At 46.2% G+C, this 15763-nt stretch overlaps 1 protein-coding gene across 5 annotated transcripts in view; it reads right to left on the minus strand.

Annotated features, from left to right (window-relative positions):
* Positions 1 to 15763, minus strand: part of LOC143280661 (ras-related protein Rab-3-like) — a 61629-nt gene that overhangs the window by 26923 nt on the left and 18943 nt on the right. Inside the window, exon 1 of one of the 5 annotated variants that reach the window (XM_076585392.1) lies at positions 13457 to 13734. The exons of the other annotated variants lie outside the window; for them this stretch is intronic. Within the exon in view, the coding sequence (XP_076441507.1) occupies positions 13457 to 13468 (12 nt within the window). The 5' untranslated portion in view covers positions 13469 to 13734. Of the gene's footprint in view, positions 1 to 13456; positions 13735 to 15763 lie in introns of those variants that run through there. 5 annotated transcript variants of the gene reach the window in all.

Here is a 15763-nt window from a genome sequence, read left to right on the forward strand (position 1 = left end):
TGCGTGTGTAAGCATGTGTACGGATGTGGATTTGTCAGGTGTGTGCACAAGTACATACGCAACCATCTATTCAGTCATATTCTGGACCTCTGCTTTTTCAAATGTGGACTGGAAGCAATCGACAACACAGGAAAGAAACAGACAGACAGACAGACAGAAAAGTAGACAGATAATCCAAACAAAGTCCAGCTGTTCCACCACAAGTATCCAGTTCAGAAGCACAGCCGCATGAGTCATCAGCGACCATCACCACACCATACATACAACCTATGAATTTGTGGGAGGAGAGGGATGAACAACCTTCCCCAACCCAGCTTGAAAACACTGCTATCTGTTGCTCTTCAGTGATTCATGCCTGTTATCAACACTACCACAAAACAAGCAGGTACGTTCTTCACAACCTGTATGGCTTCACGGGTCGAAGCACATCCAACATTTATCTGTATCTCTGCGCTGACACTGTGCACAATCCCCCAGCCAAACAGCAAGGGCAGTGGACCTGGTTATACTATGAAAAATGTTCATTTTTGTTCGTGAGCGGGAAATCCAGCTGCAGGAGTGAATATAACCTTCTGCAGTATCAATGGTGTTGGTGCATTTCAATGGATGGACGTACTGATGTCTGGAGATTTTATCAGGTCGTCCTCACCCTTCTATAAGTGTTGGATGGGGAGAAGATTTGATAATAAATTCAGACCAGCAGACATAATTCTGGCCACAAAATCTTTTCATTGTGTGATAATATTTTTAAGTTATTTACACAAATGTGTGTGTGTGTGTGTGTGTGTGTGTGTCTGTGTGTTTCTCTGTGTGTGTGTCCACATGCATGCAAGTGAATGAGTGTGTGTGAGTGCATGTGTATGTGTGTACATACACACACACGTGTGTGTGTGTGTGTGTGTGTGTGTGTGTGTGTGTCACTAAAAAAACTCTATCCATCAACAGCAACAACACATAAGGATCACCTACTAAATGTACTACACAGCCCCACCTCAGCCCCACACACCCACCACACAACACCACACCACACACCCACAAACTTGGTGGAGAGGATGTGAACCGGGGCAAGCAGGAATATGGGAAGCTGACAGGAATGAAGAAGAAGCATCACACTGACCCAAATCTACCACCACCACACCATTCCCATCCCATCCCACACACAGCAGCAGATCCAATGAAGATGGAAGCCAAGATGAGACCCAGCCAGCATCTCTATAACATCCAACCAGCCCTGCCCCCTGCCCCCTACCCGCCCACCCGGACTCCAACCCTTCCCCCATCATCGTCACAAAGTGGGCTAACTGCCAAAACCCTGCCCCCCCAACCCACCCATCCCATCCATCCCCACACCCCCCCCAAACCCTCCCTCCCTCCCTCCCTCGGACAGGTCCCCCAGAGAGAGGGGGTGGTTCTGGCCAGTAAAGAACATACAGAACCTGCTGCGCCTGCTTTCAGACTTCTTGCTGCCTCTCTCCCTCCTACCCACCCCACCCCACCCCACCCCCACTACATTCATTTATCAGCAGGTCCAGTGAAGCATGAGAGCTTCCCCCGCCCCCCCCCCCCCCCCCCCATCCCCCCTCCTCCTGATCAATACCACAAAGCTGTTTGTTCAGTAAAGTATTCAAATGGTTTCTTTAAAAAAATTACATGCATAAGACCACAAAAATCACTTTGTTGTTGTTTTTGTACTGTATTTATTTCTTTTCTTTTTTTCCCCAGGGTATTCTGGTCTATTCTCTTGTGTGAAATTCAGACTGCTCTGCCTAGGGGAAGTGCATCAACATAATGCAGCGCTATCCTTTTCTTTATCTTAATTTTTTAATCTGTCTGCAAGTGTACCTGTTTCACTCTCGAAAGTTAATTTTTCTGCAAAATTTTACCCAAAACAACCCCTTTTTCTTGTGTGTTCTTTGACATGCGCTAAATGCATGCTGCACTTCAAACCTCGGTTTATCATGTCAAATGAAAGACTAGCACCCAGACCACCACTCAAGGTCTTGAAGAAGGGGGGGGTGGGGGGGGGAGGAGGTAAAACTCCCAAGTCCATGTATGGGACTTGAACCAATGGACCCTGGCTTCCTAGCTGGGCATGTTACCGCCAGACCACTGTTCCACACTCTTCTCCCTGCTTGGTTTAGTTCATTCTGATGAATACTGAATGACCGACCCTGTTAATCAATATGAAAGACCTGTCTCTGTTGATCTACTGACTCGACTCATCAATATGAAAAAAACTGACTCCATTTATCAACGTCAAAGAGACTGACAGACACTCTGCTAACATGAAAAAGTGACTCCACTGATCAATATAAAAGACTTGACTCCACTGATCAATATGAAAGATGTGAGTGTGTGTGACGTGTGAGAAAAGAGAATGGGGGGTGGGTGTGGGTAGATGGACGGTAGTGGTGTGGTTCTAAAGGGAGAATGACTGCCAATTTTTAACCCCTTTTACCTTTTTTTACCTTTTCAATCCAAAACTGTGCGTGCGCGTGCGCGTGTTTGTATGTGTGTTGGAGGGTAACAGTTGTAGTGTTGAGAGTATGTTACTTTGTGGATTTTGTGCATTGTGTTTTTATAATATTAATGATTCTGTTTTGTTTCTACTACTTTTAATGTGCTTTCTTGTTTCACTTTAGGTACTGGATTGTAAAGCGCTTGGAGTTTGCTCATGCTCGAATTATAGTGCTATAAAAAATAAAGTATTACATATTATATTATCAAAAAGACTAAAAGACTTACTCTGTTGATCAATATAAAAAAACTTACTGTTGATGAATAGGAGAGACTGAATCCGTTGATCAATATGAAAGATGGACTCCACTGATCAATATGAAAGACAAAAAGACTGACTCCACTGATCAACATGAAAGACCGACTCTGCTGATGAATAGGAGAGACTGAATCCGTTGATCAATATCAAAGATGGACTCCACTGATCAATATGAAAGACTGAAAGACTGACTCTTGTTGATCGATATGACATACAGACTCTGTTCATCAATATCAAAAGACTGACTGACTGCTGGCATGCAGTTATTGAAGGGACTCACCTCACATCTTCCCTTGTCCTGAACATCTGGTTTTAAAGACTGCAAGATTTTCCAGATATGATGCTGCCTGCCTTTAAATGTCAAACCAGACGCAGGCTGCAGTTTGAAAATACCACAGCAGAAAGGCTGATCTCTCTATCAAGCATGCACGCATCAACGGAATGTTTTCTAAGAATGGAAGAAAGCTTCCGTAACGAAGCCCTGTCCTTCCTTTTCCTGTCCTATCTTCCACGGCGTTGTCCGCTGCTGATTCATGTGTTCTTTTTTTGTTCTTTTTTTTTTTTCCCCCACTTTTTTCTTTTCTTTTTTTGTCCTGGACTTTCTTGGGTCGACCACCGTTTTATTTTGTATATGAATTCATTATAACAATTCAGAGTAGATGGAAAAGAAAGGGGAAAAAACAAAGAAAGAAAAAAAAAATGAATACAGTGTACTTTAACAATAACATCGTCATCATAAGTCATTATACTTATAATATATTGTTCTATCAATTTGGTCAAGGTGGACACATTTTCATCATGTGTAACAGTGCACTTTTATAACATATAATAGACATTATATCTAGCATCGGCATAGAGTTATGGACACTTTGCTTAGCTAACGTAATGTCGAAAGAACACAACCCACACATGGGATATCTTATGTATGAACACATTTCCTCTAGTTTTCTATACGTGATTATATAAAACACCCATTACACAGTCATGTTAAACATTATTACTGCAGACACATGAATACACACATGCATATATTATTTACATACTCGCATACTTACACATTCACGTACATCTGTTCAATATATATATATATATATATATCATTGAGCCTTCATTATTATTGTGCATTCATGTGTTCTTTGTAAGCCACATCCTAAAAAGAAATTACAAGGACAGTGTGCCTTTTCATACCCTGGTACTTTCACCTGGAATAAACTTCCCTACCAAATTCATCATGCTGGAACCAAAAAATATATCAACTCAAATCTCTCCCCTCAGAACACATCTGTGCAAATCTGCTTTTGTGGATGTCTTGATGTTGGCTTGTGTGTGTGTGTGTGTCTGTGTGTGTGTGTGTGTGTGTGTGTGTGTGTGTGTGTGTGTCTGTGTGTGAGTGTGTGTGAGTGTGAGTGTATGTAATGTGTGTGAGTGAATGAGTGTGTGTGTGTGTGTGTGTGTGTGTGTGTGTGTGTGTGTGTGTGTGTGTGTGTGTGTGTGTGTAATGTGAGTGAATGAGTGTGTGTGTGTGTGTGTGTGTGTGTGTGTGTGTGTGTGTGTGTGTGTGTGTGTGAGTGAATGAGTGTGTGTGTGTGTGTGTGTGTGTGTGTGTGAGTGTGAGTGTGTGATGATGGTTACTGTCATCCGAGTGGTTGGTCATCCATGTCATTCAGCCTGAACACCCCCCCTGAATTCCGCCACATGCAGGCTCCTCCTATTTTTCCAGTCCCTTCCTCAACAGTCCACAGACACAGGGCACAATGCTGCTGCCACACAGATTTATGCTACGCTTCCTTTTTGTTGGTATCAACCAGGCCAACCTGCCTATGAAACGGATGGCTTTTTTTTTTTTTTTCTTTTTTTTTTTGTAGACTATGCCATCATATCTTGTTTTGCTACAAAGAAAGCGTCTATACCATGACTTCAATTATCCATTCTGAAAACAAGTATATTTTCAAAAGGTTTGTGGTGGGTTTGGTTTTTTTTCTTTCTTTTAATCAATCTTCCATTTCCAACCAGCCTCCATGCTGGTGAATACCACCTGAAGTATGCTGTTGGTGCCACGTGAATTATGCTCAACAGAATCGGCAAACACAAACTATGACAAAAAGAAATGTTCAATTCCCAAGCGTATGCAAGTTATTGAGAGACCAGACACAAAACCTTTTGTCTTCACTTTTCCGTTGTTTTGAACAACACAAAAATGACTGACTTCCCCTGCCAGGCCCTGTGGGTGTACGGCAAAACGACAGAAGATTTTCCCACACACCTTGTCTAATCTTTCACCAAAGACCACCCACTGAACAGAACAGCCAACTCGGTCCCTGCACGGACTCACATAGCAGAAAGTCCATGTTTTGTTTTTTCGACTGGTCTGGGGGTGTGGACTCGATCACCCATGAAAAAAAGAGTGCCGAGTCAACAGTGTGTGACCATGAGGGGGCAGGCTTAAAAGTTTTCACGCCCATGATGTTCAGCTACAAGGTCAACACATTTCTGTGGTGTGTGTGTGTGTGTGTGTCAATGCAAGCGCTCCCCTGGCCCACCTCCCCATCTACCCTCCCCAACATTGACGGATTGGATGTCAACAGAAAGAACAAAAACAGATCTGATCCCTGTTCTGTTCATTCAAATTTCATGATTCCTTTCATATTTCATCCTTGGAAAGCTCTTCTTCTTCTTCTTCTGCGTTCATTCGTATGCACGCGAGTGGGCTTTTACGTGTATGACCGTTTTTACCCCGCCATGTAGGCAGCCATACTCCGTTTTCGGGGGTGTGCATGCTGGGTACGTTCTTGTTTCTATAACCCACCGAACGCTGACATGGATTACAGGATCTTTAACGTGCGTATTTGATCTTCTGTTTGCATATACACACGAAGGGGGTTCAGGCACTAGCAGGTCTGCACATATGTTGACCTGGGAGATCGTAAAAATCTCCACCCTTTACCCACCAGGCGCCGTCACCGTGATTCGAACCCGGGACCCTCAGATTGACAGTCCAACGCTTTAACCACTCGGCTATTGCGCCTGTCAACTTGGAAAGCTCAAAAGTTTCAGATCAGGCAAAGATGTCTGTCAGTCTCTTTATCTTTTCATTTATTTTTTGTATACTTATTCATTCATCCACTGTGTGTGTGTGTGTGTGTGTGTGCGTGCGCCAGTCTGCCTACACGCATGAGCGTGTGCATGTGTGTGTGTGCACACATGCATCTGGGCAACTGTGCTTTAGCACGTGTATGAGCATGAATGCAAATATGTGCATTAGTGTGTTCATATGTGCGCGAGTGCTTGTGTGTGTGCATTTGCATGAGTGTGACCATATCTATGAATGCACTTTATGTCTACATCAGTGCATAAATTCAAATACATAAACGACTTTCTATACACTTATTTGTGTGATTGTGAACACCTGCATTTGTGTGTGCCTGCATGCATGCATGTGTGTGTGTGTTTGTGGCGCACTGCTTCTTCAAACACACCAGTATATAAACACTGAATTACACGAATACAAGTGTCACACACACACACACACACACACACACACACACACACACACATTGTCTGGCACCAATCAACTCCAGATGAAACCGAATGCAGCCCGCAGCAGGGCAATGCAACCTAGCTCAGCCCATCGCCTGGCACCGCTCTATCTAAAACTATTATAAAACGTTGCCATCCTCTAGAGCATTAGCTGGGATACAGGGACGGGACACAAATCTCTGTCTGTCACACAGGCAGACAGAGACCCAGCCTGACAGTGCAAATCAATATCCACGGCTGTAACTCTGGCTCCAGGGAGAGGAAAGGAGGCCCAGGCTCTGCAGCAAGGAATGTCACTTCAGCGCACCGGGAATCATCCACACCACACTGCACCGCACCACACCACACCACACCACACCACACAGCGCACCAGGAATCATCCACACCACACTGCACCGCACCACACCACACCACACCACACAGCGCACCAGGAATCATCCACACCACACTGCACCGCGCCACACCACACCACACCACACAGCGTACCAGGAATCATCCACACCACACTGCACCGCACCACACCACACCACACCACACAGCGTACCAGGAATCATCCACACCACACTGCACCGCGCCACACCACACCACACCACACCACACAGCGCACCAGGAATCATCCACACCACACTGCACCGCACCACACCACACCACACCACACCACACAGCGCACCAGGAATCATCCACACCACACTGCACCGCACCACACCACACCACACCACACAGCGTACCAGGAATCATCCACACCACACTGCACCGCACCACACCACACCACACAGCGCACCGGGAATCATCCACACCACACTGCACCGCACCACACCACACCACACCACACCACACAGCGCACCAGGAATCATCCACACCACACTGCACCGCACCACACCACACCACACCACACCACACAGCGCACCAGGAATCATCCACACCACACCGCACCGCACCACACCACACCACACCACACCATACCTCAGAAACGCTCCTGATCTCCAGACCTTCAAGTCAGATCTGAAAACGCACCTTTTCCGCAAACATTTCTGTACTTAGCACGATGGATAGTCCAAAGTCTGTTCGCCACATTAGAGTTTTATGCTAGAGATATTTATACTCATGTAATCCTGTTTTAGTGCAGTTGATATATTTAATGCGTCTGGGCACGCGCGCGTGCATGTGTGTGTGTGTGTGAGAGTGAGTGTGCGCGCATGTATGCGTGTCTAAAAAATGTTTGTTTTTAAGGAATGTATTTCTTTTTAATCTAAGCATTATTTACTTGATATTTTTATTGTTTGGTGGATCATGCTTTTTTTATTCATTCTGTGAACGCATTGGATTGAGCTGTTGTAATGTTTTATGTTATGTTCTTATCTGGCTCGATGATCAAGGCGCTTTGAGCAGCATTAGTACTGGATATTACGCCACAGAAAAGTTATGAATAATTATTATTATTTTTTACCACACCACACCACACACCACAAAATACCAAACCACAACACACTACACAATACCACATCACAACACACAGCAACTCACCATACCACACCTCACCTTACCACACCACAACACACCATACCTCACCACACCACAACACACCACAACATACCATACCACACCTCACCACAACACACCATACCACACCTTAACACACCATACCACACCTCGCCACACCACAACACACTACACCACACAACACCACAACACACCATACCACACCAAACCACACCACAACATACCATACCACACCTCACCACAACACACCTTAACACACCGTACCACACCTCGCCACACCACAACACACTACACCACACCACACCACAACACACCATACCACACCAAACCACACCACAACATACCATACCACACCTCACCACAACACACCATACCACACCTTAACACACCATACCACACCTCGCCACACCACAACACATTATACCACACCACACCACAACACACCATACCACACCAAACCACACCACAACATACCATACCACACCTCACCACAACACACCATACCACACCTTGACACACCATACCACACCTCGCCACACCACAACACACCATATCACACCAAACCACACCACACTCCTGCTCATCCTGCCAGCCATTATGATGTTTACATCCTTCCTGAAATAACCTGCACTGGCAGCAGTAAAAGCACACAGTTGGAGGTCTTCTAAACGTCAACCCGAATCCCCAAACTGAGATTTTAATCAGTGCCAAGCCAAAAGCTACGGGGAAAATCTAGCAGCACGCATCCTGCAAAGTATACCCTCCTCTGGCACGGTGGATGTCACCAGACAGAACACAACAGGAACCATTATCACAAAGGTTATACACACATCCAGATATATTAAAAACCATTTGCACACACACACACACACACACTCTCACACAAAGCCCCCCACCTATCCTGCCACCCCTAAAAAAAAAAAAAAAGTGTTCTCTGGTACAATCAAACATGTTCATGCAGATTACAGACCAATTACGCATTTGTGCTAGTGGTCTGATGTAACAGCTTGCATATATTTTCAATCAGGTCAGTAACATCTTTTGAATCATGTTTGCATCTGCTCTTGTGCACAAGCATGACTAGGTCTTCACAATCTAAAAAGACTTATTTCACTCTATCCCTCTGTCCCAGGCTGTCCCCTTCATGCCATCCCTCCTCTGTCATTGTGCCATCCCTTTGTCATTCTGTGCCATCCCTCCTCTATCACTCTGTGCCATCCCTCTTCCATCACTCTGTGCCATCCCTCCTCTATCACTCTGTGCCATCCCTCTTCCATCACTCTGTGCCATCCCTCCTCTGTCATTGTGCCATCCCTTTGTCATTCTGTGCCATCCCTCTTCCATCACTCTGTGCCATCCCTCTTCCATCACTCTGTGCCATCCCTCCTCTGTCATTGTGCCATCCCTTTGTCATTCTGTGCCATCCCTCTTCCATCACTCTGTGCCATCCCTCTTCCATCACTCTGTGCCATCCCTCCTCTGTCATTGTGCCATCCCTTTGTCATTCTGTGCCATCCCTCTTCCATCACTTTGTGCCATCCCTCCTCTATCACTCTGTGCCATCCCTCTTCCATCACTCTGTGCCATCCCTCTTCCATCACTCTGTGCCATCCCTCCTCTGTCACTCTGTGCCATCCCTCCTCTGTCACTCTGTGCCATATACTCCGGTCACTCTGTCATCCCTTTTCTGTGACTGTGCCATCCACTCCTCTATCCTTCCTTTCTCAATCTGTACCATCCCTCCACTGATACTCTGTGCCACCCTTCCTCTATCATTTTGTGCCATCCACACTTCTATCATTCTCTGCCATCCCTCCTCTATCATTCTGTGCCACCCCTTCCTCCAACACTGTGCCGTCCCTCGCATGTCACTCTTTGCCATCCGTGCCATCCCTCCTCTATCACTCTGTGCCATCACTCCTCTGTCACTCTGTGCCATCACTCCTCTAACACAGTGCCATCCCTCCTATCAATACCATCTCTCCTCTATCACTCTGTGCCATCCCTTCTTTGTCACTATGCCATTCCTCATCTATCGCTCTGTGCCATCCCTCGTATGTCACTTTGTACCATCCCTCCTCTATCACTGTGCCATCCCTCTTCTCTAACTCTGTGCCACCCCTTCTCTTATCACTCCGTAGCATCCCTCTGTCACTCTGTGCCATCCCTCCTCTATCACTGTGCCATCCCTCTTCTCTAACTCTGTGCCACCCCTCCTCTTATCACTCTGTGCCATCCCTCTTCTCTAACTCTGTGCCATCCCTCCTCTTATCACTCTGTGCCATCCCTCTTCTCTAACTCTGTGCCACCCCTCCTCTTATCACTCTGTAGCATCCCTCTGTCACTCTGTGCCATCCCTCCTCTTATCACTCTGTGCCATCCCTCTTCTCTAACTCTGTGCCACCCCTCCTCTTATCACTCTGTGCCACCCCTCCTCTTATCACTCTGTGCCATCCCTCTTCTCTAACTCTGTGTCATCCCTCCTCTTATCACTCTGTGCCATCCCTCCTCTTATCACTCTGTGCCATCCCTCTTCTCTAACTCTGTGCCACCCCTCCTCTTATCACTCTGTGCCATCCCTCCTCTTGTCACTCCGTAGCATCCCTCTGTCACTCTGTGCCATCCCTCCTCTTATCACTCTGTGCCATCCCTCTTCTCTAACTCTGTGCCACCCCTCCTCTTATCACTCCGTAGCATCCCTCTGTCACTCTGTGCCATCCCTCCTCTTATCACTCTGTGCCATCCCTCTTCTCTAACTCTGTGCCACCCCTCCTCTTATCACTCCGTAGCATCCCTCTGTCACTCTGTGCCATCCCTCCTCTTATCACTCTGTGCCATCCCTCTTCTCTAACTCTGTGCCATCCCTCCTCTTATCACTCTGTGCCATCCCTCTTCTCTAACTCTGTGCCACCCCTCCTCTTATCACTCTGTGCCATCCCTCCTCTTATCACTCTGTGCCATCCCTCTTCTCTAACTCTGTGCCACCCCTCCTCTTATCACTCCGTAGCATCCCTCTGTCACTCTGTGCCATCCCTCTTCTCTAACTCTGTGCCACCCCTCCTCTTATCACTCCGCAGCATCCCTCTGTCACTCTGTGCCACCCCTCCTCTTATCACTCTGTAGTATCCCTCTGGCTCCTCTGTCACTCTGTGCCATCCCTCCTCTGTCACTCTGTGCCATCCTTCCTCTGTCACTCCAACCTCTGGGTTCTTGGTCCCCCCATTCCTCCTCCTCCTCCTCCTGGTCTGTCCCTCCCCCTTCCCCTGGGGGCATCGCCCCACTTACTCTTCTCCCTCCCTCATCTGACCCATCCCGAAGCTGCCTTTCCAGTCCCCAAACCACATGATGAGGGATGAGAGGGATGGGTAGTCCCGATCCTGCCAGGACTTGGTTCCTTTTGCAGTTTTTTTTTCTTCCCAATACGTGCATGCTGTTGCTGGCTTGTGTGTGTGTGTGTGTGTGTGTGAGTGTGAGTGTGTGTGTGTCTGTGTGTGCATGCGTGCATAAGTGTGTGAACTGTACACGGATATGTGCTCAAGCATATTCATAAGTATAAACAGGCATGTGCAAGCACCTATATATATATGTGTGTGCAATTTGTTACTTAACAAAGCTTATTATGTTCCGACAACTTTATCAGACTGAATCTTACATCAATTCTCTCTGTCTGCACATGCGCGCAATGTCATCTGCATAATGTATACACGTGCACCTGTGTGCACGCGCACACACACACACACACACATTCATACTAAATTCCCTCTATCTCCCTGAAAATGAACATAAAAATCTGGAAAGACTAGAACACCACAGAGAGACCAAACAGGTTTTTTTCTTAAATTTGTTTAAAGGAGAATGTAAGAAAACAGCAACATCTATCCATCTCCAGCATCAAAAAAAGAGGCTGCCCCACAGATACCCTTAGCTTAAATAGAAACACCCCCTCACTCCAACATCCCCCCCATTCACACACACACACACACACACACACCATCAATCCACTCCAACACCCCACACCCCCTCCCATTCACACACACACACACACACACACACACCATCAATCAAACAACTTCCCACAGCACCCCAGAACTCCCAAGACCTGCCAAAGGGAGAAGAGAGGCGAGTCCCACAGAGGTACGGCTGAGAGATCCCCCCCCCCTCCCCCACCCCCTTTTTTTTTTTTTCTCCCCCAAAGAATTAAGGTGGTTGGGGAGGTGGGAGAGGGGGAGAAAGTGGGCAGAGTGGGTGGTGGGTCGGGGGGGGGGGGGGGGGGGGGGAGGAAGCTGCTCCCCCTGATGGATGGAACCACCCCTTTCATTGATTTTTCCTCCCCTTGCCTTCCACTTGCTGACGACGGCCCCCAGGGCCAGGGCCATAAAGCTGCCTAATAGGGGGCTGGTGGCGGCACTGACTCCTGCCCCACATGCAAGATAGCAGGGTGTACACAATCAGATGGAACCCGGACTGCTGATTATGGATGCTGCTCCTCTTCCTTTCCTGCTCAACACACCAACTAGAAGGCAAGGGTGTCGTAGGCAGTTTCAGTTTCTCAAAAGAGGCATCACTGTGTTCGGACAAATCCATATGCGCTACACCACATCTGCTAGACAGATGCCTGATCAGCAGCATCACCCAAAAGGCTAGTCATGCCTCGAGTGCATGCATTTATATTTGTGTATCCTAACAGAACGGATTTCTTCAACAGAATCTGGCTAGAGGACAACCTTCTCATTGCCATGGGTTCTTTTCCATGTGCACCAAGTGCATGCTGCACAAATGACCTCCGTTTTATCATCTCTTCCGAATGGCAAGGCACTCAGTTTGATTTTTCCGGTCCAACTTGGGGGAGAAAGGGCACAACCAGGTTCCGAACCCAGACACTCATGGGCACCGTATTGGCAGATAAGCACCTTCATCATTCTGCCATCTTCCTCCCAGACGGTGTACACGTTGTTCCTCTTCTCACTCAACAAGCCAAACTGGCAGGGTGTACAGGATCAGACACAATATTGATTCTTGGTGCTGCTCCTGTTTTCTTTCTCCACCCACGCCTGTCAGTTAACAATTAAGGGTTTATACCACGCTGTTCATGGAACTGTAGCCAAATGTTTCAGTCAAAAAAGCGTATGTTGATAGCCTGCTCTGCACTCATGTCAGTGGTCTTGCACCTTTACTGAAGGATGAATTTGTAAAAGGTCATGAAAATATTATAGTTCTGTGAATCATGAAGATATGTACAGCCTACATTTTAAACACACACACACACAGAGGCACACAAAGGCACATAAAAGCACACATTTACACACACACACACACACACACACACAGAGTACAACTTTCCAACAGAATGGGTTTTTTTTAAATACAATTAGCACATAATGATAACCAAGACAGTTTTATGCATCTTAATTCTTTTTTTCTATCTTGGTTTTTCACAGGGAATCTCTTTCTCTCTCTCTCTCTCTCTCTCTCTCTCACACTCATCTAATATCACTTATATAGTGAAAAGATGTTGAACTAAAGAACGAACACACACACACACACACACAGCACACGACAATCCCTCATCAATTCAAGACATCCACCAACGAACACCCAAGCCCGTTCAATCCTCAACATGAACAACACACCACACAATTTTACCTTGCTATCCATGGTTTCTCGTTCCTTCAAGCTGGCAGCAACGTCTCTCAGACACAATCTCTCACAGACCACCACACACCCCCCCTCCAAGCAAAAGCCAGAGAAACACGCTAAGTACAAACAGCAGCCAGAACCAGCCAGGGCCCGCTCCTCCTGTACAGTCAAGATCAATACCAACACAAACAATCCCCTCCCGCAACTGCCAGGGAACACTCCCACACTCCAAGACTGCTACTGGCGCAATGTAATGTATCGACGGCTACAGCCTTCCAGCTGGGGACGAAAACTATTGACGCAATCCTGCACTGGCAGGCCACGAGACAGGCAAGCGCTGGAACCAACGTCACACTCTCCGGCTGCTGCTGCTGTGAGTGTCAACACCTAACACGCGCAGTCTGAGGAAAGGACCGACTTGTGAATGGAACCAACATGTAGGGAGTCACCACCACCGCCAGAACCTGTCAATTCTAGTTTCCACACTTGGTACCACTGTCCATTGTTCTGCAAACAGCTCCACCCACGCTCCCTTCATGACGTCAATGCCTATAAGGGCGGCCTCATGCAAATGAAGGAGTGCCATCAAAGTGCCAAGCCTTATCAGAATTGCTCCTTGTCATTTTTCCCATCTGGGATTTTTGTTCATGCTTTTTTGTTGTTTTTTTTAATAGTAAATCCTCTCTAAAATTATAAGATTTTGAAAAAAAATTCATAGTTATTTGTGTGGGGGGGTGAGGGGGGGGCAGAGGGGGGAAGAGTGTGTAGGTGCATGTGTATGTATGCAAGTATATGTGCAAGTATGTATGTGCATATATACATGCTCACATATGAAAAAAAATAAAAATAAATAAAAAATTTTAAAAACCATGCAAATAATGGATTCAACTTCCTTTCACAGACAAAAGCTGCCTACAAAAAATCTCCATCGTAAATATGGACCCTTCTCAACATTGCATGTACCATCAACACGACAGCTGAAGGTAAAGAGAAAGAAGAACAATGTGTTCAGAGAGAACTAATCATGACAACTACTACTACTTTTATTACTACTACAACTAATAATAATAATAATAATGGATGATAATATAACACACTGTCCAGAAACCTGCTGCAGCTGCTTTTATATAAACACATGGTTATATACATATTGCATTATGTTACATATACATACCAAAATGAAACTAGCAAACCATACGCACACATAAGTACATATAAACATACATTCAAATATATATTACATACCCACGCCCCTCCCCATATACATACATATGCATATACAAACACAAAACACACAGTCACACACTCAGACACACACACACACGCACACACACACACACACACACACACACACAACACCACACACACACACTCCAATAATTCCAATGGATACAACAGCTGGTCCTGATCACTTTCCCACTCCTGAATTACAATGCTACTGCAAAGAAAAAATGAAAAAGAACAGGACACCAGTGTTCCCCTATGGACATGAGTTCTCAGACACATGAATAAGAGAATAAAACAAAATTCAGCAAATTTGATCCGAAGGACCGGAGAACAAGCTGTCACCCTCACTTGTTCGTTCCCTGAAGCAGACTGAATATTTAGTTTACTTTTGTGTTTTGTTGCAGCTGCTGCTGATGTCTCACTGGTGAGCAGACGAGGGGGGGGTGGGGGGGGGTGTCACTCTGAATGTGGGAATGGTCTCTTTGATGCCATGCGAGGTCTCCTGATACCATGTGGGAAAAGGTCTCTTTGATACCATGTGGTAAGGGTCTCCTTGATGCAATGTGGTAAGAGTCTCCTTGATACCATGTGGGAAGACTCTTTGACACCATGTGGGAAGGGTCTCCTTGATACCAAGTGGGAAGGGTCTCTTTGACACCATGTAGGACAGGTCTCTTTGATACCATGTGGTAAGGGTCTCCTTGATGCAATGTGGTAAGAGTCTCCTTGATACCATGTGGTAAAGGTCTTTGTGATACCATGTGGCAAGGGTCTTCTTAATACCATGTGGGAAGACTCTTTGACACCATGTGGGAAGGGTCTCCTTGATACCATGTGGTAAGAGTCTCCTTGATACCATGTGGTAAGGGTCACCTTGATACCAAGTGGGAAGGGTCTCTCTGATACCATGTGGCAAGGGCCTCTTTGATACCATGTGGAGTTCTTTGATAATATGTGGGAAGGGTCTCCTTGATACCATGTGGGAAGGCTCTCTTTGACACCATGTGGGAAGGGTCTCTTTGATACCATGTGGGAAGGCTCTCTTTGATACCATGTGGGAAGGCTCTCTTTGATACCATGTGGGAA

This window comes from Babylonia areolata, chromosome 3 (assembly GCF_041734735.1).
Source record: "Babylonia areolata isolate BAREFJ2019XMU chromosome 3, ASM4173473v1, whole genome shotgun sequence".
Taxonomy (NCBI): Eukaryota; Metazoa; Mollusca; class Gastropoda; order Neogastropoda; family Buccinidae; genus Babylonia; species Babylonia areolata.